At 40.1% G+C, this 21,659-nt stretch overlaps 2 protein-coding genes across 4 annotated transcripts; one reads left to right on the forward strand and one right to left on the reverse strand.

Moving 5' to 3' along the window:
- Nucleotides 1-1,782: 1,782 nt before the first annotated feature.
- On the forward strand, nt 1,783-15,862 carry hap1 (huntingtin associated protein 1). 2 transcript variants are annotated; one of them, XM_078793152.1, is made up of 14 exons: nt 1,783-2,341; nt 6,974-7,050; nt 7,228-7,344; nt 7,433-7,527; nt 8,476-8,584; nt 8,719-8,797; nt 8,878-9,008; nt 9,119-9,193; nt 9,649-9,860; nt 10,934-11,152; nt 11,258-11,592; nt 13,017-13,205; nt 13,460-13,565; nt 15,256-15,862. In XM_078793152.1, exons 1-14 carry the CDS (start codon nt 2,167-2,169, stop codon nt 15,623-15,625), a joined length of 2,289 nt encoding a protein of 762 aa, XP_078649278.1. In that variant the 5' UTR covers nt 1,783-2,166; the 3' UTR covers nt 15,626-15,862. The 2 variants fall into 2 exon arrangements, with proteins under 2 accessions (XP_078649278.1, XP_078649279.1); XM_078793153.1 differs by lacking the exon at nt 13,460-13,565 and having other exon boundaries at nt 15,256-15,459.
- A 378-nt stretch (nt 15,863-16,240) lies between these two features.
- Nucleotides 16,241-17,685, reverse strand: LOC131100515 (uncharacterized). Of its 2 annotated transcripts, none has more exons than XM_058046140.2 (3): nt 17,469-17,685; nt 17,160-17,362; nt 16,241-16,371 (listed from the first exon to the last, which is right to left on the reverse strand). In XM_058046140.2, exons 2-3 carry the CDS (start codon nt 17,359-17,361, stop codon nt 16,295-16,297), a joined length of 279 nt encoding a protein of 92 aa, XP_057902123.2. In that variant the 5' UTR covers nt 17,362; nt 17,469-17,685; the 3' UTR covers nt 16,241-16,294. The 2 variants fall into 2 exon arrangements, with proteins under 2 accessions (XP_057902123.2, XP_078649280.1); XM_078793154.1 differs by having other exon boundaries at nt 17,160-17,386.
- Nucleotides 17,686-21,659: the final 3,974 nt, after the last annotated feature.

Raw genomic sequence — 21,659 nt, forward strand, 5'->3', positions numbered from 1 at the left:
CAGATTGACTTTGGTGAAACTTGAAGAATCACCATGTGCTGTATTCTCAATACAAAAATGCCTGAACACTGCAAAATAAAATAGCGCCACCATCTTGAACCTCTTGATGACCTTTTGTTTAGAGGGATAGGAACTTATGAGCTTATATGGGTGCGTCCCGTTAAGGCTAGTTAGGCTGTACTTGGGTGATGCCGAGCCAAATGTTCCTATGTGGAGCAGGACAGACTAACCTGCCAACTGATGTCGGTGGCTCTTTGTCGGTCAGCATAGGCACTCGTTTCTTCTCTGGCTTGCACTGTTCCACCTTACTGACAGTGTTCGCAAAAGGACATATATTTACCGCTGCTGAACCCAGCAGATCCCTGTTACTAACCAAAACAGCAGCACCCACCTAGGCATGTTAGCAGTTTTATGTGGAGTTGTTGTAACAGTGTTAAATATGATTTTTGCATTTAATAATATTATATTTAGTTGTATGGTAATGGTAATGGTTTTATTTCATTTGAACATGCATCAGATTACAATTGAGTGCATCCCATAATCAGTTCCCAGTTCCACATGTCCAAAAGGAGTAGGAAGAAGCAAAGCTTATTAAATCCTACCCCTCCATCTGGTACTTTTACAATCAGTAACTGTTACATTTGTTCACTTCCTGCTTTCCATAATACAGTTTAAGTTTATTATTTTTTTAAATAATGTACCTCGTACCGAAGTACTCGGTGATATGACCATACAATGACATAATGGGTACCATAGTAACTGTCAATATAGTGATATATAAAGATATATAAATATATTAAACTCAAAATATATTGAAAAATATACAAGAGTATTTCTGATAATCTAGCCCCCTATAGTAGCATTATATAGCCAGCGTACATACACTGGCTATATAATGCTACTATGCTACTATACATACACTATTTATTTACTCTGTCCTTTGTTGTGGCTTTTATTCAAATCATCTGTGTAATCAATATATTTCAGTAGAACTTGCAATGTAATTGGGTAAAAATGTGCAATAGAAACATTATATTTCATATAAGACCTATCGATCCTCATGTTGTTAGGGGCATTGTTTCGCTCTACACAGACTTTTTACGCTTTAACGCTTTCAAAGATTTTGGAAGAAATGTAATAGCAAGTGTTTCTACTGAGGCTTGCGTGATACCTTTGACCTAGAGGAGTCAGCTTGTGGTTGAAAGATTAATGAGGTCCTTAATATTTAAAAAAAACTGCAGTGTCTGGTCTAGCAACTGTTGGGGTTAAGGACAGACAGTGGAAAAGAGGCAAAGATATCTATGTATGTATGTATGTATGAGATATGTGGCATCTTTTAGTTTGATAAACATTTTGTGTTTTTAATTGTGTTAAATTAACTTGAATTTGACAGCCAGCCATAGTTAGATGCATAGTAAGAATAAGTTTGCTGGAAATCCAAGTTTTGTTGCATCTGTACTAATTTAGTTATTGATTTAGTTAATGATTATTATGTACTGCATTATATTGTTTTACAGATAGAGCATACTGTGTGGATTGTATTACCACTATTTCATTGAGCAGCCCCCTGCAAAGTGAGTGGGTGTGGCTCTGTCTGCAGAGGGGTTATGCAGAGCCCTCCTTCTGTGCTGTAATGCTGGCATTGCATCTGCGTGGAGAATGAAAGCAGCCATTGAGATGGGTGGAACCTACCATCTCCATGATGTTGCAGGGGTGGGCGGGCTTAATACAGCATCTTCTCTTCAGCCTCAGATTTCCCAATTTCAGACTTTCCAGACTTCCATTATGGCCATGTGACACAAAGCTATTCGGATGTCGACAGCGGGATCAATACACGCTTTTCTGGATTATTGAATAGATCTTGCTTCATTCACCACCCCTCCTCCTCTCCTTCCCTGATATTCTTACCCGGTAGTCCAACGTGGCCAGGTGAACGAAGGCAGGAATGACGACAGATGGGCCTTACAGACAGAGGGATTATGCATTAGCACCAAGTAGCGCAGCATATTCGCCACAAACAAACACAGGTATACCCCCCCCCCCCCTTCTTTTTTCTGAGGCAAGTGGATCACTGCAGACAGGAGTCAGCAGCATGACTCTGAAGAGACCGGTTTGTCACATCTTAACCATCCAACTGTATTATTAGAAGAGGATGGGGTCTCACTGATGGACGACACGAGTGAGGGCAGTTTTTCTATGGTTACCATGGAGGTGTGGATCTCTTCTGGGTCTGAGGAAGAGGAAGAAAATGGGGGCACTGCTGGTATTGTGATGCCGGACATAGCGTGCAACAATAACAACAATAACAACAACAACAACCTTTGCAGGGAGGTGACACAAGGTGAGATAAAGCATGAGAAACTGAACAATATTTCCTTGATAGTGGAGCTTGTTTGCTGGCTAAGGTGTCCAGTTTGTTGGTCTGCTGAGGTTTATCTGCTGAGATTTAATACGTCATGTGAACTGCAGAGTGCAAGGTTAAATCATGTCTTTGAAACGGTGTCATGCATTTTTCTGGTATCTTCGAAATCCTAGTATTTCTGGCTGTCCCGTATATATGCTTACATATATTCAGCTGCAATGTTTCCACATAGTCGGTGAAGGTCACTGAGCATGTGTCGCTACACACTGCCATATGCAGCGTAATGAAAGCCCTGTTGACTTTGCATGTATTTGGGTGCATTATTACATTGCTTTGTAAATTGGCAATAATGAACATTTTTTGATGGTGTGAAAGGAAGTTTTTGGAAAATGAACTTGACCGAATAGCTATTCTTCTTTTGAAGGACTATGAAAGAATTATAGAGGACTGTAGGTGTGCATGTGCGTACATTATGTGTGCTGCTGACCTAGTTCTTGGAACAAATCGATACAATCGGTCGATAACAAAGCTCGTTTTAGTTCTATCACATGTAGAACATTTTATTAATAAAGAACAGTTGCAGAGTAGAACTTCTCTATTCCTCCTCTGTTCCAGTGCTTTTTCCCAAAATCGGAGTGTGTATGATATACCTACTCCATCACCCAAACATGAGGACAATTGTGACATTTCTGGATAGTCTGTTATTTGAGAGTATAAATTACCTGGTTGGTTTGCGGCCCATTTCCCATTTAAGAAACCTTTTTTTAAATTTTCAGTTCCCATTGGAAAAAATACCTCAAAAAACCAAAGCTCTGTAAGACAATTTGAACAACCTCTGATCTTGAAACAATAATAGACACAAGGGAACAATGTGAATGTTAATCCTTGACTGTCTGAACCCTGCGCTCTAACACACGTCATAAGTATGCCTAAATCAGCAGTGCCCATCCTTAGAAGAACAGTATTAGACTGTTGGTCTATTGTAGCTCCTAGAATTAGCACTGGCAAAACCCTAAAACCTTTAGCTGGCATAGCAAATCCTAACCTTGATTCGCCCTGCGCTGTAGCTGGTAGGTCAAGAGGAAATAGGTTTATTTCATGTTACATTTTAAAAAGGTTTTGCTAAATGAAAGTTCACTATTTCTCTGAAATGTAATGGGATGTCTGTGAAGAATATGGCAATCATTTGATTTGGTTCATGGCGGCAGTCCTCAGTTTATATTACTGTAGGTGATGATAAACTAGGATTACCATATTTTGAATACCGAAAGCCAGGACATTGAGATACTCAAATGATACTCAAAATTTATTTGCAAAATACTGAGGATGTCACAAGACTGGGCGATAGACCAGATTGACTCATAACATGACATTTTAACATTACAAATTGTAATGAAAAAAATACAGTAAATAACCGTGTGTAAGCCACACCCACTTAATTTGCATGCATGCATTAGACATGCATCAATACGAGTTTAATATGAAAAAAAAAACAACGATATTTCATTGGAGGCGCACAGAAAGCAATAAAAAAAAAACACTGCAAGCAGATTCTGTCTACTAAAGGGAGCCAGAGATCCCAGAGGGAAGCTGACGTCATTGCATCACCCCAATGAATGTCTTGCTCAGACGCAATTCTTTATGGGAAAACGGCAAAATGTTTTAAACTCATATTGGGATATATTTGTATAGTTTATATACACCTTTTAAGCATTAGGTTTCTGTGTGATGAATTAAGTGCTTTTCATAAATTAAGAACACACAGTGAGTCAGATTGTTGTGTTGTTATTCTGGTGTATATGTGTATATATATATACTGACCTCCAATGGGTTGACAAGCTTGTTGAGCTGGCGACTCACTCGTGAGCAGCACGGTATTTTAAAAATTAGTAGTAGTTTTGAAGTACAGGTGATTAGGTGATCCCAAAAATAGAATTTAGCCATAAATTAGCTTTACGGCTGTATAAGCCGCAGGGTTTGAAGTTTAAGAAAAAGGTAGCAGCAGAATTTACAGAATATATGACAATACATTGCAATCTATGGATTTAATTTCTACTATGTAACGCTCTTGTGCATTCTGTGTGTATACTAGCAGCCGTGCCTCCACCCACCGAGACAAAGAGACAAAAGGGCTCACTCCATTCATGCTATTGTTCTAGGAACAAGGTCCTGAAACCAATGCACACAGTGAACCTACTCCTGTCTGTTTGGAGATGAGGAAAACAGACACGCATGCACATTACAATATATTAGGGCCGGAAAAATGATTGGCATTCTAGGTGTATTTATAGGTGTACTGTATTTTTTGAAAACAGCTTAGAGACTGGGAAAATCTGAAAATGTGGGCTTGTCATTTTCATATAGACGGCCGAAACGCTGTGTTTTAGAAACAATGACGTCACCGGTCTGTTGTCATCACGTGACCAGAAATGAGCTTTGATGATGAGCCAATATAATATCTTAATATTTTGACAGACACTACTCACTCCAGTGGACATTTCTCTGATATTTTGTTGTCTTTTTCTCAAGAAAGGACAAGTGGAAGTAATTCCACTTTGTCGTAAGTCTAGTTGAGGCCTGGAAACCGGAAGGGGACGGATTTATGCGCATGAAAGTTATGCTTGAAATGTATCTTATCTTTTTTTGTTGAGAACTGATATTCTGCTGAAACGTACCTACGTTCTACTGCTGATTACTAAAGAAAAAAAAGACAGAAACAACCTTTTTTCTGATGAACGATGACTCTTATCTTTCTTTTGGTATATACCATGTCTACATAGCCCAATACCATAATATTCTCTGTGCCTTTAAAAATCAGTCCAAATCATCCAAAATGGCCGGTACAGAGAGGGACAGCTTTTGAAAAATTCTGCATAAGATGGCACTGATTTATGATGTAATGAGGAAGTGCGGTCGACCTGCTGCTTCCTGCCAGACAAACTGCTCCATAGCCACTAGTCAACAGCCAACATCTAAAATTACATTTCAGTTACTTTGAAAGCAGCCCAACATTTTGCTATCCATCTTTTCCATGTCCATGTGTGCATGTCAGCGTTTTATTTAGAAAGATCACAGTGCCATAAATCACCAAGTGCAGTGTGGTAATTTATCTCCTATAACTCATGGGGCATTTATTGATTAGAGTGGGACACCTCAGTCTGAAGCTTTTAGGTTTTATCCATTAGCCTTATTAGATGCCGTGACATCTATATAACTAAAATGCTAACCAGCTGAGCGACGCTTTGGAATATGTCACAGCTCATCCCGACACCGAGTTCGCTCTTCTGTTTCTTGTTAGGGAACAGCAAGTTGTCCAAGAAGTACTGAAACACTGAACACTTGTAGGACGTTACATCAGCTATTCAATCAATTGTGCACATCTTCTCACTTCACAACAGTCAAGGCTCCAAGATGTAAACAAAAGTCAGGAGCCAGCCACTGTTATCTTCTCAATGATGGTGTAAACACTTGGCCAGTTTATTCCTGGCAGTCTCTCCCATTGAGCTATATCAGTATCCAGGAGAACCGGGTCTTTAGAGGTGTCTTATCTGGGCTAAAAAGGATCAAGCTAAGAGGATCATGGTCGGACTGACCACATGTTATGGTCTGTGGAACAAGGCCGACTCATTGAAAAGATAGTGTTTGGGAGTCTATTCTGAAGCCTTATTTATATGGATGTTTAGGGCCGGAGCACCGAGCAATAATGGAGCTCAAGCCCTCTTGAAACTGCAGTTTTTATTACTACTTGACTGCAAATTTGCGACACTTTGCATCCTGTATATAATCATTTAGAGATATGTGTTAATTGGCCTGTCACAATAAAACATTTGCTAGACTATTAAATGTTCTTCAACTTATTGCCAATAAATTATATTTTTCATGAATATAACAGGTATAATAAGTATATATAGGTATGAATGTGAGTGTGAATGGTTGTTTGTCTATATGTGTTCTGTGATTGGCTGGGCAGTAGTCCAGGGTGTACCCCGCCTCTGGCCCGAGGACAGCTGGGATAGGCTCCAGCACCCCCGCCACCCTCGTGAGGTTAAGCGGTAGAAAATGAATTAATAGTTTTACAGTTATGGTGTTACATGAAATACGGTAATCATATATAATAACCCATGCCTGAAATAAAAACACAAAGTCAGCCATTTTTGTTTAAAGGGGACCTATTATGCTCATTTTCAGCCCTGTATTGAGTTGTGGAGCAGCTACACACGATAACCTGTACAGAAAGCTCTCTAGATCTTCCAGAATCTGCACTATCCCAGCAGTATTTCCTTGGATTTCCCAGTCTGTTTTAATTATTCGACCCACGGCATGCCTGCGGGCACGCCCACTCTGCAGTGATTGAGCCTGCAGCTTGTACCTGGGCACGCCCATATTGTGACTTTTCTCTGAAACCGTACTTTCAGAGCCATCCCAAACTTTTCTCAGGGTTGACTTCCAAATAGGCAAACCTAATTATCTGAAACTTTGGCATCATTTAACGTGATAATACAACAACATTTATAGGTCACAAAAGTGGAAAAAGCATACCTCAATGGTTTAGATGGTGTCAGATCACTCATCCTGTCCTCCATTCATGAAATCCTGTCTTTCCTCCCACAGTGCTGTGCTCAGACCGAGTGGGCCAGGTCACCAAGACATATCACGACATTAAGGCAGTCACACACCTGTTGGAGGAGGTGAGACATGCAGTCACACAAAATCCTTTTTTAGAGGATTAAAGTCATTTACCTGAATGACCATTTGTCACCAATTTTAGTACACTTTTTCCTTGTTTTGGTAAAATAAAAAGCATTATTGTGACTTAATAACTAAAAATCGTGTCCCTTTTTTTAAATTAATGTAATATTTTGCAGAAAGAGCGTGATCTTGAGCTAGCGGCCCGGATTGGTCAGTCTCTCCTGAAACAAAACCAAGAGCTGACCGCCCGAAATGGAATGCTGGATGAACAGCTTGAAATTGCGAAGGAGGAGGTACAAACAAACTCAGTGTGGAAATGACACACACCAATGTACTTTTTACTGAATTCAACTCATTCAGTCATTTTGTGGTATTTCCCAGATTGCTCAACTGCGTCATGAACTCTCTATGCGAGATGATCTCCTTCAGTTTTACGCAAGCACAGAGGAGATAGAAAATGCTGAATCCCACTCACCGTAAGTGCAACGTACTCAAAATATATCATGCGTTGTCAAAACATCGGCATATGGTATATACTAAACTAATAACAAGGAGCACAATAGACATACATTTATTACAGCAGGTATGACTGGAAAAGCTTTAACCAAAAAACAGTGTGCCTGATTAATGATCAATAATGTTAATAATAGGGATTGACTGATATGTTTTTTTTCGGGCCGATGCCAATACCGATTTTTTTCCCATCACCCTTAGCCAATGGCCGATTTTGCTTGGGTCTATAATTGTAGCCGATACTGCTTTTGCTCCCTCAATTTACATAAAAAATGACAACGATAACAATTGTTTCAGGTCTCAAATTTAAACAAGTAATTATTGAAATGTAAACACTGAACACAGTAGGATTCAGCTTTCTTGAACACACATTTAAACGGCATTATCAACTTTAAAAGGAATAAATATTCAACCTTGTGCAAAACATTTCTGTCGTAGTTTAAGTTTTATTTAGCATCGATGTGATGACTGCTCCTCCGCAGTGAGACGCACACCGCCCGATTTATGAAAGTAAACAACAAATTCACAAAAAATACATTATAGTTTATGGCGCTAGCCGTGGCAAACTAGCCTAATTCCTTTTACTCATTTCTGGAAGGGACGTCATCATGGTGACACAGTAAAGAAATGCTTCGCAGGCTAGATCGTCGACTTGGTTCAGTATACTTTTCATCAAAATACCAGTCATGCCAAAATGTTGTGTTGCTGCTGGATGTTCACAATATCCGAGTGATACTGTAAGTTAATGAATACAATTTCTTGGAACAAATACTAGAATATTTTCAACTTTTAAATGTATATCAGTGCTTCTGCCAGTGTTTAGGCCAGCACTGCATATCACTTTGAAAACATAATATGCTTTTGTTGGTTCCGATGTATTCCTCATGTGAAAGCTGTTCTCTTTCTTTTAGAATAAAAAAGAATCAGTCAACCAGTTCTCTCAGCGACTTTGTCCATTATGACTTCCTGCAGCAGAAACTGAAATGCTTAGAGGAAGAGAACCACAAACTTCGATTGGAGGTAATGGAATTTTGAATACCCTAATTCAAGTCTACTCTTTTATAAGTATATTTGATGGAGTCCAGACAGTCCAGAATTTTCAGTAATGATTCTTTTTGCAACTTAAACATATGAACCCACCATTATTTCTACAGGCCAGTGAACTCAGCACGGAGACAAGCAACTATGAGGAGCAAGAGCAGGAGCTGATGATGGTGTGTGTGGAGGAGCTGTGTAAGTTCCCTTTTTAGCATTGTAAAACATTACACATGTTTTTTTTTTTCCCCACATTAAAAGTACCTGTGACATTTTAGCCTCTGTCAACAAGCAAGTCGTGGATCTGTCAGATGAGCTGGCGCGTAAAGTAGAGGATTCTCTTCGGCAGCAAGAGGAGATCAGCTCGCTGCTGGCTCAGATGGTCGACTTGCAGGCCCGCTGCAAATGTGTGAGTAAAAGCTCAAAATGCTAACAAACATGAATTCAAAAGGCATATCATAAGTTACCGTAAATACCTCCTTCCACAAATGGTTTACTGCCTTCTTTTGGTTCTCTTAGATCACCAATGACAACGAGGAGCTGAACCAACATCTGAATGCCTCGCGCGAGTGTAACCTGAAACTGCAATCACAGGCAAGAAATAAAAAAAAAACACCAATTGTATTCACATTTATTTATCAATTGAACATGTTGAATTGGGTATACACAAGGCTCTACACTTTTTTTCCAAGTTCTGTACTGTGAAACTTTAAACTGTATTATGGAAAGCAGGAAGTGAACAAATGTAAGAGTTACTGATTGTAAAAGTACCAGATGGAGGGGTAGGATTTAATAAGCTTTGCTTCTTCCTACTCCTTTTGGACATGTGGAACTGGGAACTGATTATGGGATGCACTCAATTTAATGTAATGTTCAAATGAAATAAAACCATTACCATTACCATTACCATGACTGAAACATTTAAACTGGGCATATTTGTCTGCCTCCTGGACACAAGGTCACCTGGGACACGCTGCAGCTCACCTGAGATCCTGAACATGAATGAGTAGCAGAAAATAGAATTAATATTTGGCTTTTTTTGTCTACAGCTCAAGGACCTGCAAGACAAGTACTCAGAGTGCAAGGACATGCTTCACGAGGCTCGAGAGGATAATAAAAACTTGCGAAACAAAAGCCTGCCCAATAGCACGGTGCAGCGCTACACTGCTTTGGCGTCTGTCCTCCCCATGGACAGCCTGGCGGCAGAGATAGAGGGCACCTTCCGCAAAGGCCTGGACACGCCTGCGTCGTCAGAGTACAAGTAAGTCGTGATTACCACGGAAGTCAGTGGTTAGGGATGATTAAATCGAAACCATTCTTAAATGTTTATGTTGCTGTTAAATTTCGGATTATTTCTTAGCAGTGAAAAGCATGTATAGTAGGACTTTTTGGAATTATTGGAATTAGTATGACTATATATTATACTATAAATTGACTGTAAATATTAACAAATTGAATATTCTCATAGTTGGAGCATAGAAAACGACCTTCTAAATATATTTTTTACCATTATTAGAGCTCTGGAAACATGAAATAACACCCCTATAGTCACCGTTACAGTAAAATTACCTGATATAGTTTATTGAATCAGAGAAAATAAGCCATTTCAGACATAAATATAAGACTCATGCTTATGTGTTTTTCAATATTCTTGATGTGTGGACAGGAAGTGGCATTGGGGATTCAGAGTTGAGTTTCAGCTTGGGTATGGGCACAACAATCCGCTGTTTGATTACTATGATGATTATTGTTATTATAACTATTCCGGCTGTGAGATCAGTCAAACTTGCAATAATTGATAGTTAATGGTGATCAAGTTCATCTGCTTCTGGTCTTACCAGTGACATCTCATGGCCAACGTGGAGTACAGTACAGTTCATTTCCTTAAACTGGATTTGTATTTTAGTTCATGTTGTCATTTTTATGTTTGAAAATGCGTAATTTAGATCGACAACACACACAATTGGCTTAATATGCATATTTTGTAATTAATAATTAATACTAATAATCATTGGAATTGATGTGATTGAGTGTGAATGGTTATTATATGTGTACCCTGGATAGGCCTGTCCCGATAACACATTATTGCAGATAAATAATATTATTTTGAGACCATTTTTTCATTAATGAGATTATAATATATTCCATAATAATAAGTACACCACTGAAAAGCAACTTTAAACTATTTAACATTGTTGGAAAGTCAAGAGCTTTTCCATAAAACAACTTAAACAAAAAAAAAGAAGTCACATTTTCAAAAATATGTACACTTACTAGCCAAAACATGAGCCCAACTGAACAATCCATTGAGAGTTTTTGTTTTGTTCCTCGCAGAAGCCACCCGTGGCGTGTGTTTGAAACAGTGCGGGTGGTGAACAGGTCGGTGAGGCTGCGCTCTTTGTGCCATTCCCCTGGACTTCCAGGTTCAAGCCCGGCGTCGGTGCGCTCCAGCTATACCAGCACTCCTCGCACCAGCTACTACGGCTCTGATAACACCAGCCTTACTCTGGAGGACAAGTCTGGCGCCGGTCCTGCCCTGAAAGAAGACATCAGGTGCATCAGAGAACCTTAGACGCACTTCATTGACAATAGTTTGTTGTCGGGTAGAATTAGTTTTTTGAATAGTCAGTCCACATACTAAACATGTTCTTTCTTTAGCATCTGTGGGCCGAAGCGTCTGGGCCAGCCCGGCACACCGGGAGGCCAAGACCTGGAAGCGGCCTTGCGTAGCTTATCAGCCCGCCAACAGAGCCACTCCTCTGAGCGTCCTTTCTTTGACGTGGAACGCGAGCGGAAACTCCGTGCCTTGGCGGCAAACAGTGAGGAGGACGAGGGCTCCAGTGGCTTCTTGACACCAAACGACAGCTTGGCCTCCAGTTCGGAGGCATCGACCGGCACCAATTACTCCAACAGAAGCTCCCGCCACTCCTGTGGCTCCGTGGGATCCAGGTCGTACCTGCCCGACCGCTTGCAGATTGTCAAACCTCTGGAAGGTAGATGTTTATGCCAACATTATACTGTATATACATTTAACACAACATTCATTCTCACAGAGGCTGTTAATCATTTGAATCTGTCATAGTCATGACACTTAATTACAGAGCGTAGGTATACACTGCTCTCAATTGTAATCAGTGTAACTGTAATTCTTTTTTCATAAATGGCTTCCCTCCAAGATAAATAGTTTGGATTTAGAAGAACATTCCCGGTGACAGATTTATCAGTATTGATTGTTGGTTGCGTCAGGAAGGGCGTGTGTGTAAAAAGCAAGCCAGACCAAAGATGCAAAGACATGTGATTACTATATTATTGGGATTAACGCTACATTATTTTGTAACTTTTACATAAAAAAAAAACAGTCGGTAGTTGTTTGTGTTTTTCGTCCTTCAAACTCAGGTGTGCGATGTTTTTTTTACTCTTCTCTTCTGAGACGCTGTTATTCCTGGAATCTGTTGAAGTCACTCACCCAGTTTAGGGATCAAAGCCCGTACAAAGTACTAAGACCGGCCGCCGGCACCCTTTTGAGTGGTTCCCATCCATTAGCTGAGGGTCAAGCATCCTTGGAGTGTAGTCGGCTTGTTTAGTCACTAAGTGGGTATGACAGTCACATCATGCATTATAGAATGAACCCCACATACGCTCACACACTAAGAGACATTGGCCCAGTTAGTAACGTCAAGCGTGAGTAGCTTCCACTGGTGGTTGTCGCTGTGGGCTAGGGCGTGTGAAGCCGAGCTGAAATCAAATTTGTTAAGAATGTTAAAAAAAAAAACACACACATCATTGCTAATAATGCGTGTGTGTCATGAGTCAGCACTTTTGATTCCATGGCAGATTGCATTGACATAACACATAGTAGCTGAAATATGATTGGACAAAAAAAACTGAACATACAAATAGAGACCAGGGGTCACCAACTCTGTGCCCGCGGGCGCGTGGACCACTTAAGGTGCCTGCAAGGCATCTTCTAAAAATAGCACTGCTCACAAATTATCATTGTTATTTTGTGCTTGAAATTTTGAATCAGAATTGCTTACATTAATGTATTTTTTTTTAATCGTCTTATAACATCAAAAATTAAAACAAAAATATTTTATTACGAACTCTTACCTCAAGTCAAAGTTCATGTGTGCGCACGCGTCCGCTCACCGCTTTTTTCGATATAGTGCAGCGGTGATGAGGAGTTAGCTTACTCGTGCAGTTTATCCCCCCAAAACATGGCAGAAAAGCGAAAAAGGACTTACATCAGGGGTCACCAACGCTGTGCCCGCGGGCGCCCATGCGTGGAACTGGTCGAAAATAAATGAATACAATTTCATGAAGAAAGAAAAATACCAGAGTTAAAGTACCAGAGTATATTACCACCTCTGGAAGATTTATACTCCAAATGTTCCACAAGCCCTGCTCCCCTCCTCAGGTTCAGTGACTCTACACCAGTGGCAACAGCTGGCCAAACCAAACCTCGGGGGCATCCTGCATCCTCGTCCCGGAGTTCTGACCAAGGACTTTAGGGAGCTGGAAGTGGACATACAGCATGTGTACAGTCTGAATGACCTGGAGGAGGATGAACCCGATCTGTCGCTGCTGTCCGGAGCCACCAGCATGGGTAGGCAACATTTACACTCCTGTGAACATCACTAGATTAGGTACACTTGTACCATCAAGTGATGATGATTCTGTTCGCTATATGGTTGCAAACCATAACCATAATTAAAAAAAACATGATAAATGATGTTAAATTAATAACTAAAACTAAACTTTTTATGACAGGAATTGATGTGACTGTTGTTAATACTTCAGTCATCAGGATTTTTCTCCATGAGAATTGTAATGCGCCATTTTTCGTCCCTCACCTGATAGTGTCTTCACCATCGGGTGTCAACCTCCCTCAGACCTCTCCCACTCCCACCATCACCACCTGCCAAGTCCCTCAGCCATCCCTCCTCACCCCCTCATGCCCTTTTAGGTAAGAACACGTTATGTATCTTGCCTCTTCATTGTCTTTTTTTTTTTTGCTGTGAGCAACACACTCATCCCTCGTTTATCGTGGTTAATTGGATCCATACCAGACTGCAATAAGTGAATATCCGCCATGTAGCATCAAATATTATCAAATTGAATGTTATCTTAGAGCACAGAAAACCTGTTTCTGACCTTCTAAATATGGGTTACACCATTATTAGAGCTCTGTAAACATGAAATAACACCCCTATAGTCACCTTTACAGTCAGATTACCCAATACAGTTTATATAATCTGAGAAAATAAGCCATTTCAGACCTAAATAAGACTCATGCTCATGTGTGTTTCAATAAATATCTTCTGGATGTTTGGGCAGGAAGTCACATTAGGTGTTCAGAGTTGAGTTTTAGCTGGAGTACAGCCGCAACAGTACCACCTTTTTATTATTATGATGATTATTCTTATTATTATTGCTGTGCCTGTTGTGAGATCATTGAAACCTGCAATAATTGATGGTTAATGGTGATCAGATCTGGTTCTTGTGCCAGCGTAGACTAGAGTTAGACTTTAGACTTTAGTTCTGTAGTCATTTTTAGGTTTAAACATGCTTACTAATAATCATTTATTCAATCTTTCAATACCAAAGATGAATTTTGAAAGTTTTTATAATCCCAAATGGTGGATCCCATAGACTTATTTCTACATATTTTGCGGCTTTTGCCCAAGAGGCAAAAAGAGGTGATGATCCAAATTTGCACCACCATTTCAGAGCACTTTTATGCCATAAAATTGTTGTTTTGATGTAAAACAACCCCTTTTTGTGTTGTTTATGTTGGTATTTGAAAGTTATGCTTGAAATGTGTCTTTTCTCAAAAAGCCCTTATTTTTTTTTAGTCGGGAGCTGATATTTTCTTGAAACTTACTTATGTTATGCAGCTGATTAGTAAAGAACGGAAAAAGGTAGAAACAAACTTTTTTGTTCTGATGAAAAACGTGAGTCTAAGCTTTCTTTTGGTAGGTTCCATGTTTATATCGCCGTAGAACACAATATTTTGTGTGCCTTGAAAGATCGGTGAAAAATGGCTGCTACTAAAGGGGTTGGATTTTGAAAAAATGTCCGGGATTGAATGAGTTCATTGATTCATTTTTGAAAAATGAATGTTCAAACCGCAAAAAGACGTAGAGAGACGACTACTGTATCGTAGAAAAAGTCCTCGGTTTACGTACGAGTCTCGTTCCGGTCACAGAGATGAGCTTTCCCTCGCTTCTGTTCTGCTCATTTTTCAAACGAGCCCTTTTTCCTCCCCCAGCGACAGAAAACGTGTATCCGGGTTCTTTGTCCAACCGTAGAAGAAGTGGAAATGTGAAGAAGAGAGGCAGAGTACCACATCTGCTTGCTTGTTAACTAACCTCATGAAAGCAACACCTTGACTTTTGGGGGTCACAAATGAACCATGGACTCATTCAGTCATGTACGACGTCGGGCCTTCCACTGACTGCACGCTACAGTTGTTGCATCTGCTCCAACTTGTTTGCACACCCATCATACTCGTGTGTCTTGTTGGAATCGTCTTAATGACTTTTGCATAACAGCAAATCACCTGATTGTGTTGCATCAGCGCTGCATCGTTAACCTGTTTCTCCAACTCACCCACTCTGGTTTTATTTTTCATACGGGTTCTCTCTGTCTTGCAGCCATCACTCTATCAGCCTGCCATTTTGTCACAACTGTCAGCTCGTGAGCACGTCGCCGGCGTCCCACCGGCAGCACTTTGGCCTGGCTGGCTCCCCCACCACAAACATAAGCTGGTCATCACTGGGACTCATGCAGCTGCTTCAAGAACGAGGTATCTCCGCCTCTTCCGCTCCGTCTCCCCGCCATCACATACACGACATCCCCGGCGCCGAGCCATGGTGCCGCGCTGCCGTTGAGCAAGTCTCATGCACAGACACGAGCGGGAAAAGGAAGATTTTCAGTCTGAACTTAGTGGAGAAGCTTCAGAGTCTCGGGCTGCACAGGGTGGCCGCTTGGGGGATGACGTGCGGTGACGCACCCATCACTTGACGCCCGATATCGTGTCTTTACCATACTTAGCCATACTTTTCATTTCTTGTATGCGCTCCTCTTGTTTTCTACCGTCATTGCGATATCTACGCTCTTTCAAGGAGAACCATATCAGGACATGGACATGAGAATCCACTTAGTTGCAGCCATAGCTTCCTTTTAGAAAAATGTTTTATACTGGTCATTTTCTACTGGTAACACACAGTCACACTGTTGAACATGCAAATGCACTGAAAACACATTGTTGTATATAAGATTTCATATCAGCTAAATGAAGAAGCAGTGCACTAAATTATGTCATTAATGTTATTTCATGTACCTTGCACTTGTTTTTCACATATATATGTTTTAATACTGGGCATCGAAACCACTGTTGCACCAAGTCAAGAATGTGATTGTAGAAAAAAAACACTAGTACCCCTGACATGGTCGTCTGTACCAAGAAGGCGTAGGATATTGTAGATTTACAAGGGAATCAGACTGATTCATGTTGACTTTGAGCTGCACTGTTTGTATTTGCATCAGCTGTACGGTTGACTTGTAAATAAAATGTCAACATTTTTGGCTTTGTGGTGCTTTCATCAAACTCGGTGTACTTTGCAAAAAGATTTTATTCATAAAGTTAGAATAGGACGACATTTGAGGCGGCGACGGCCACGGTGTTGAGCTTCATTCTGCATTTCTGCGTCCGAAATCCAACCAGCCCCGATAGTCGCGGTCCAGCAAGCAGTCCGAGTTCACCATCTCTGTGAACAGAGCATTTCCATATATGAACCTCACATAATAAAGTTTCTGAAATGGAGAAATAATGTGAATCCCAAAATGTTAACACAAAACATGTTTCTATAGTAGGCTGCACGTTGGACAAGTGGTTAGCGTGCTGTTAAATTAAAGTACATTTTTTAACCTTGTAATTAACATGAAGGCTGAGGTCCAGCGGCACACACCCCCTTGGAAAAACTTGGTTTCATCCGCATCACGTGGTCGGCGTTTGATCGCGTTTGCGTCTGCCATGTGCTGACTCGATACTAGATACATTTTTTTATGATACATATCTAGAACCGCTATGTTGTTTGCTAACTGGGAAATGTACACAAACAGACGCAAAGGCTAATGTGAAGCTACTGTAAATAGCTGAAAACAATACGCCACAGTAGCTTTTTGGCCTCTGAAAATCTGTAGTTGACTTTTTATTCAATGTTCTTTGCTAATTCTTTCATCTATCATATTTTCTACTGTTTTTATATGAGAAAAAAAATAATTTTAACGCCCAGAAATGAGCTCCAATGTAAAGCAGTTTATAGCTGTCCTTGTTTATGTATTTTTATTAACATTCAAAACCGCCGACTTTTCTTGTTTTTTGTAAACATTTTATACATTTTATTGTGAACTATAATGCAAGGAGAGAAAAAAATGTCAATCATTTTTTGATTGTGAATGCTGAGCTACAAATCTTTTTTTGGAAGTCTTCCCATGCGCCGCCTTTATGTGAGAGCAAAACCGCAAACTTTCACACCCCAAACCCAAAGCATACCTGAGATGGCTGTCATGATTTGTTTGGTTATAATCTCACGTTCGTCCTCTGTGAGGTGCGCCCTTCTCTCCAAGCGTGGAGACTCCTGTCTGCCGGCGAAGTCTCTCGCTGCCTCCGCCCTGGCTTGAAGCTGCTCCGCTTTTCTGCTCTCAGCTTCAGCTGCACCGGCGAGCAACAGCAACACCAGGGCGCACGCTGACATCCTGTTCCAAGACATGGCTGCTCACCTGGACCGCGAAAGATGCCCGCTCATGATGCTGCACCTTTTTATAACACCCGTAAAGCTAGAAAACGGCCAAAAATCAATACCTGGTAAAGCTTTTGATTGATTTGGTTGACAGGTGAAACAGGAGGACGTACGTCAAGGAAGTGATGCTTGACTGATCATCACGCTTGCGGGAAAGCTTTTTGCAATGTAATAACAGTAAAACAAGTCAATCTATTTACTTGCCATCCAATGGTTCCTTCCAACAATCACAATCTGTGGAAGCTTGGTTGCAAGGTTGGAAGATAACCAACCCTGTTGACGGACCTTTCGTTCATACTGGAAAGGAAAATAATAAAAAAACACATTTGTGGGTTATGTTATGTCTGGGTCACTGTTTTCTGTCACCCCCCCCCCCCCCACACCCCCAGGGGACAGAATTTTTTAAACACTCTTGGTGTGAAAAAGTGTTTTTTTGCATGTTTGTCACACACAACCCAAACTGCATTTTTTAAATTATTATTATTTTTTATTATTAAGGACTTAAGTGATTACCTCCCCTCCCCTCGTTAAAACATAACCGAGATTATTTGACATCTATCAGTCTGGATGAAAGCCATTTCTAAAATTGTGGGACTCTAGCAAACCACAGTGAGAGCCCTTATCCACAAATTGCAGCCAAAACACGGAACAATGGTCAACCTCTCCAGAACAAAAGAACATTAAGGCTAATCCCAGGGCACATATAGACAAACAACCATTCACACTCACATTCATACCTATGGACAATTTGGAGTCGATAATTAACCTAGCATGTTTTTGGAATGTGGGAGGAAACCGGAGTACCCGGAGAAAACCCACAGGGAGAACATACAAACTCCACACAGAGATGGCCGAGGGTGGGATTGAACTCGGGTCTGCTAGCTGTGCTAGCCACTCGTCCGCATTGCAGCCGAGAACCCGTTCGTTACCTTCTAAATACATTTTTCAACATTATTAGAGTCCTCTAGACCTTAAATAACACCCCTACAGTCACCTTTACACTCATTCATTCATTCATTTTCTACCGCTTGTTGTCACAAGAGTCGTATATATATATAGTCAAACAACCATTCACACTCACATTCATATCTATGGACAATTTGGAGTCGCTAATTAACCTAGCAGGTTTTTGGAATGTGGGAGGAAACCCATGCATGCACGGGGAGAACATGCAAACTCCACACAGAGATGGCCGAGGGTGGAATTGAACCCTGGTCTCCTAGCTGTGAGGTATGCGCGCTAACCACTTGTCCACCGTGCCACCTATAAAATCACCTCTTTATCAAAATAGATGAATAAACAACTCAAAACTCAAGTGTGCGTCTGAATGATTTACTTGCATTTGCAAACTGATTACAATTTTTGCAGCTTTAGTACATTATATATATATATATATATATATATACACATTTAATATACATTTGTGGCTGTAGGCGAGTGAGTGTGCACTAGCTAAAGAGAAAACGATTAGCTTTTTACAAGCCCAGACATTGTATCTTACCGTCTCTTACTGGAAAGGCACAAGTAAATAAAGAAGAAAAGATGCACACGCCCATCTGTGATATCTGATAAATGCTGTTGAAAATTGGGGAACGTTTCTTTTTTTTTTTTTTTCATATGTTGCCAGGTCTTATTGACATGCACACACCTACTTATGGAGAACACTTGGCAACAGATGTTGTGCGCTCCACCTGCACTGCATTAGCGCTCATCTATGTCAACTCACAAGTGTGTCTATCTTTATGTAATGTTGAGAAGCTGCGCCTGTCATGCAGTTTTGTGATTGACACCTCAAACCTACTTCGTGTTCTATGTTTGAAAAGTGCATTTAATTGCATTATATTGTATCTTTGTGTTCAATTACTATGTAATATTTTTATCCTCAATGGAAAATCTCTATTTAATATGAAGTATTGCATACATATGTGAGGACTTAATGCTTAATATGTTCATGCATGGAAGAAGAGTAACAATCCAAGCGGTCTCTTCAAGGGTGTGTCTTCCTGAAGACATACTTTTCTATAATTAATATACTTTTGTTTCTTTTGATTCTTTTTTGCAGTGCACCAGATGTAACAATATAGCATATACAGTACTGCGTGTATCCACAGGTTGTACATACGCAATAATTAATTCTAACCAGTTTACGTCGTAAAATGCAATGACTGACTTCAGTCGTTGAAAAGAAAACCAATTATGATCCAGTTTCTTTTGGTCGTGTGTTTACAATGTGGGTATTGTAGTATTGGGTACCATGTACGCCGACGCATTGATTTAATCTGCAGAAAGATGATGAAAGATGGCCATAAAACGCCTCGAGGTAGCGATTGAATGTCACGGGAAACAGACGGCCTGGCAGCGTCGAAGGGCGTCAGCTGAAGTTTTACACCTAGCAGTTAATAATGCTTAATAACTTCCCCTCGCCTGCAGGGTTAATAGCCGCGTGCAAAAGTGTAGTATTGCATGCTCATTGTATGCTCAACAAGTGCAAAAACTGAAAAGTAGAAGTATTTTTTTTTTTACGGTGAGCACGCAGACTGCAGCAAAGTCCTAAGCTGTGTGCAAAAGGTAGCTAAAATGGTGCAAAAATGTATTATTTACATATTAGTGTGCATGTATGCTCCATGCAGCATCCACTGTGACGTCACTAAGAAGTGCAACAACTGAAAAATAGGGGACAAACATTTTTGGCTACTAACTTGGCTAACTTTGACAAAGTCGGTAACTAAAAAGGCACATGAAAGCAGGATGCATGCACACTGGTGTGAAAAAGTTTTATTTTCTTTTGCATGTTTATCACACTTATATGCTTCACATCATCAAGCTAATTTAAATATGAATCAATGACAACACAACCTACACTTTTTTAATGAAACATTTTATTATTAAGGGAGGAAAACACGCCCCTGTGTCAAAAGTGATTATCCCACATTACAGAAAAAGAACATTATTCCAGCAGTAAAATATGGTGGTGGTAGTGCAATGGTCTACTTCAGGGACCTATAAGACAAAAACCACCGCTGTACAAAAACAACAGCTCTGTGCCCCATTACATCTGGCGTAAAAGTAACGCATAATACCAACAGTAAAATATGGTGGCGGTAGTGCAATGGTCTACTTCAGGGACCTATAAGACAAAAAACACTGCTGTACAAAAACAACAGCTCTGTGCCCCATTACATCTGGCGTAAAAGTAACGCATCATACCAACAGTAAAATACGGTGGTGGTAGTGTAATGGTCTGGGACTGATCTGGAAGACCTGCTGTAGGAGAATATGAGTCTGTTGACCTCAAGCTAAAACCAACTTGGGTTCTGCAGCAGGACACTGATCCGCATTTCAGACAAAGAACTGCTTATCCTCATGAGGGTCGCGGGGGGTGCTGGAGCCTATCCCAGCTGTCTTGGGGCGAGAGGCGGGGTACACCCTGGACTGGTGGCCAGCCAATCACAGGGCACATATAAACAAACAACCATTCACACTCACATTTATAGCGATGGACAATTTGGAGTCGCAAAAAACATCATACCAACAGTAAAATATGGTGGTTGTAGTGTAATGGTCTGGGGCTATTTTGCTTATTATTATTATTATTATTATTTGTGGGGTGTTTGGATTTGTTTTGTAATAATAATTACATATAATAAAAAGTTTCACTGTATATAAGAAATCAGGAAGGGGATCAAACCCTTTTTCACACCACTGTACATGCAATACTGTATTCATGCAGACTGCAGCAAAGTTAATGAAAAATAATTTGAAAAAAGTCAAATTATTGTTCTGTTTGCAGATTATATTGAAAAAGAGTAATAATGTTAATATTTAATTAGATAAATGATGAATTATCATTATCTTATTGCATAATATGAGTAACTATTGCGGGTTATTTTGTATCCTCCTCAAAATACGAATGAATTATTATATTCATTATAATATTTTTGGGGATCCTGGCAATGGAAGTGTTATAGGACACAAGACAATTGAATACTTGAATGCAAGAAAATCATTTCACACAAATATAAAGTTAATTAAAAAAGTTTTTTGTTATGTTATTGTTAGGTGGTGCTCAGTATAGCCAAACTACAAGTACAAGAAAATCATTTCAAAATAAATTCATACTGTACTCGTCATCTAACCAGCCAGCCAACAACAAGAAAACTTTAAATTTTAATTTAAATTAACTTTTTTTAACACTTTAAGCAGACAAGACATTAATCCTTTGAAAAATGTCACCCGGGTCATCTTATCAGGAG

The sequence above is a fragment of the Doryrhamphus excisus genome, linkage group LG9 (genome assembly GCF_037039965.1).
Source record: "Doryrhamphus excisus strain RoL-2023G ecotype Guam linkage group LG9, RoL_Dexc_Guam_v1.1, whole genome shotgun sequence".
Taxonomy (NCBI): Eukaryota; Metazoa; Chordata; class Actinopteri; order Syngnathiformes; family Syngnathidae; genus Doryrhamphus; species Doryrhamphus excisus.

Excerpts from the sequence above, each read along its gene's own strand:
- hap1 (XM_078793152.1), top strand. The coding sequence starts at position 2,167 with ATGGACGACACGAGTGAGGGCAGTTTTTCTATGGTTACCATGGAGGTG. Across the intron at positions 9,009-9,118 it reads TGCAGGCCCGCTGCAAATGT|ATCACCAATGACAACGAGGA; the intron begins GTGAGTAAAAGC and ends TGGTTCTCTTAG. Across the intron at positions 13,566-15,255 it reads ACCCCCTCATGCCCTTTTAG|CCATCACTCTATCAGCCTGC; the intron begins GTAAGAACACGT and ends TCTGTCTTGCAG.
- LOC131100515 (XM_078793154.1), bottom strand. The coding sequence starts at position 17,376 with ATGTCTTGGAACAGGATGTCAGCGTGCGCCCTGGTGTTGCTGTTGCTC. Across the intron at positions 16,372-17,159 it reads AATCATGACAGCCATCTCAG|AGATGGTGAACTCGGACTGC; the intron begins GTATGCTTTGGG and ends CTCTGTTCACAG.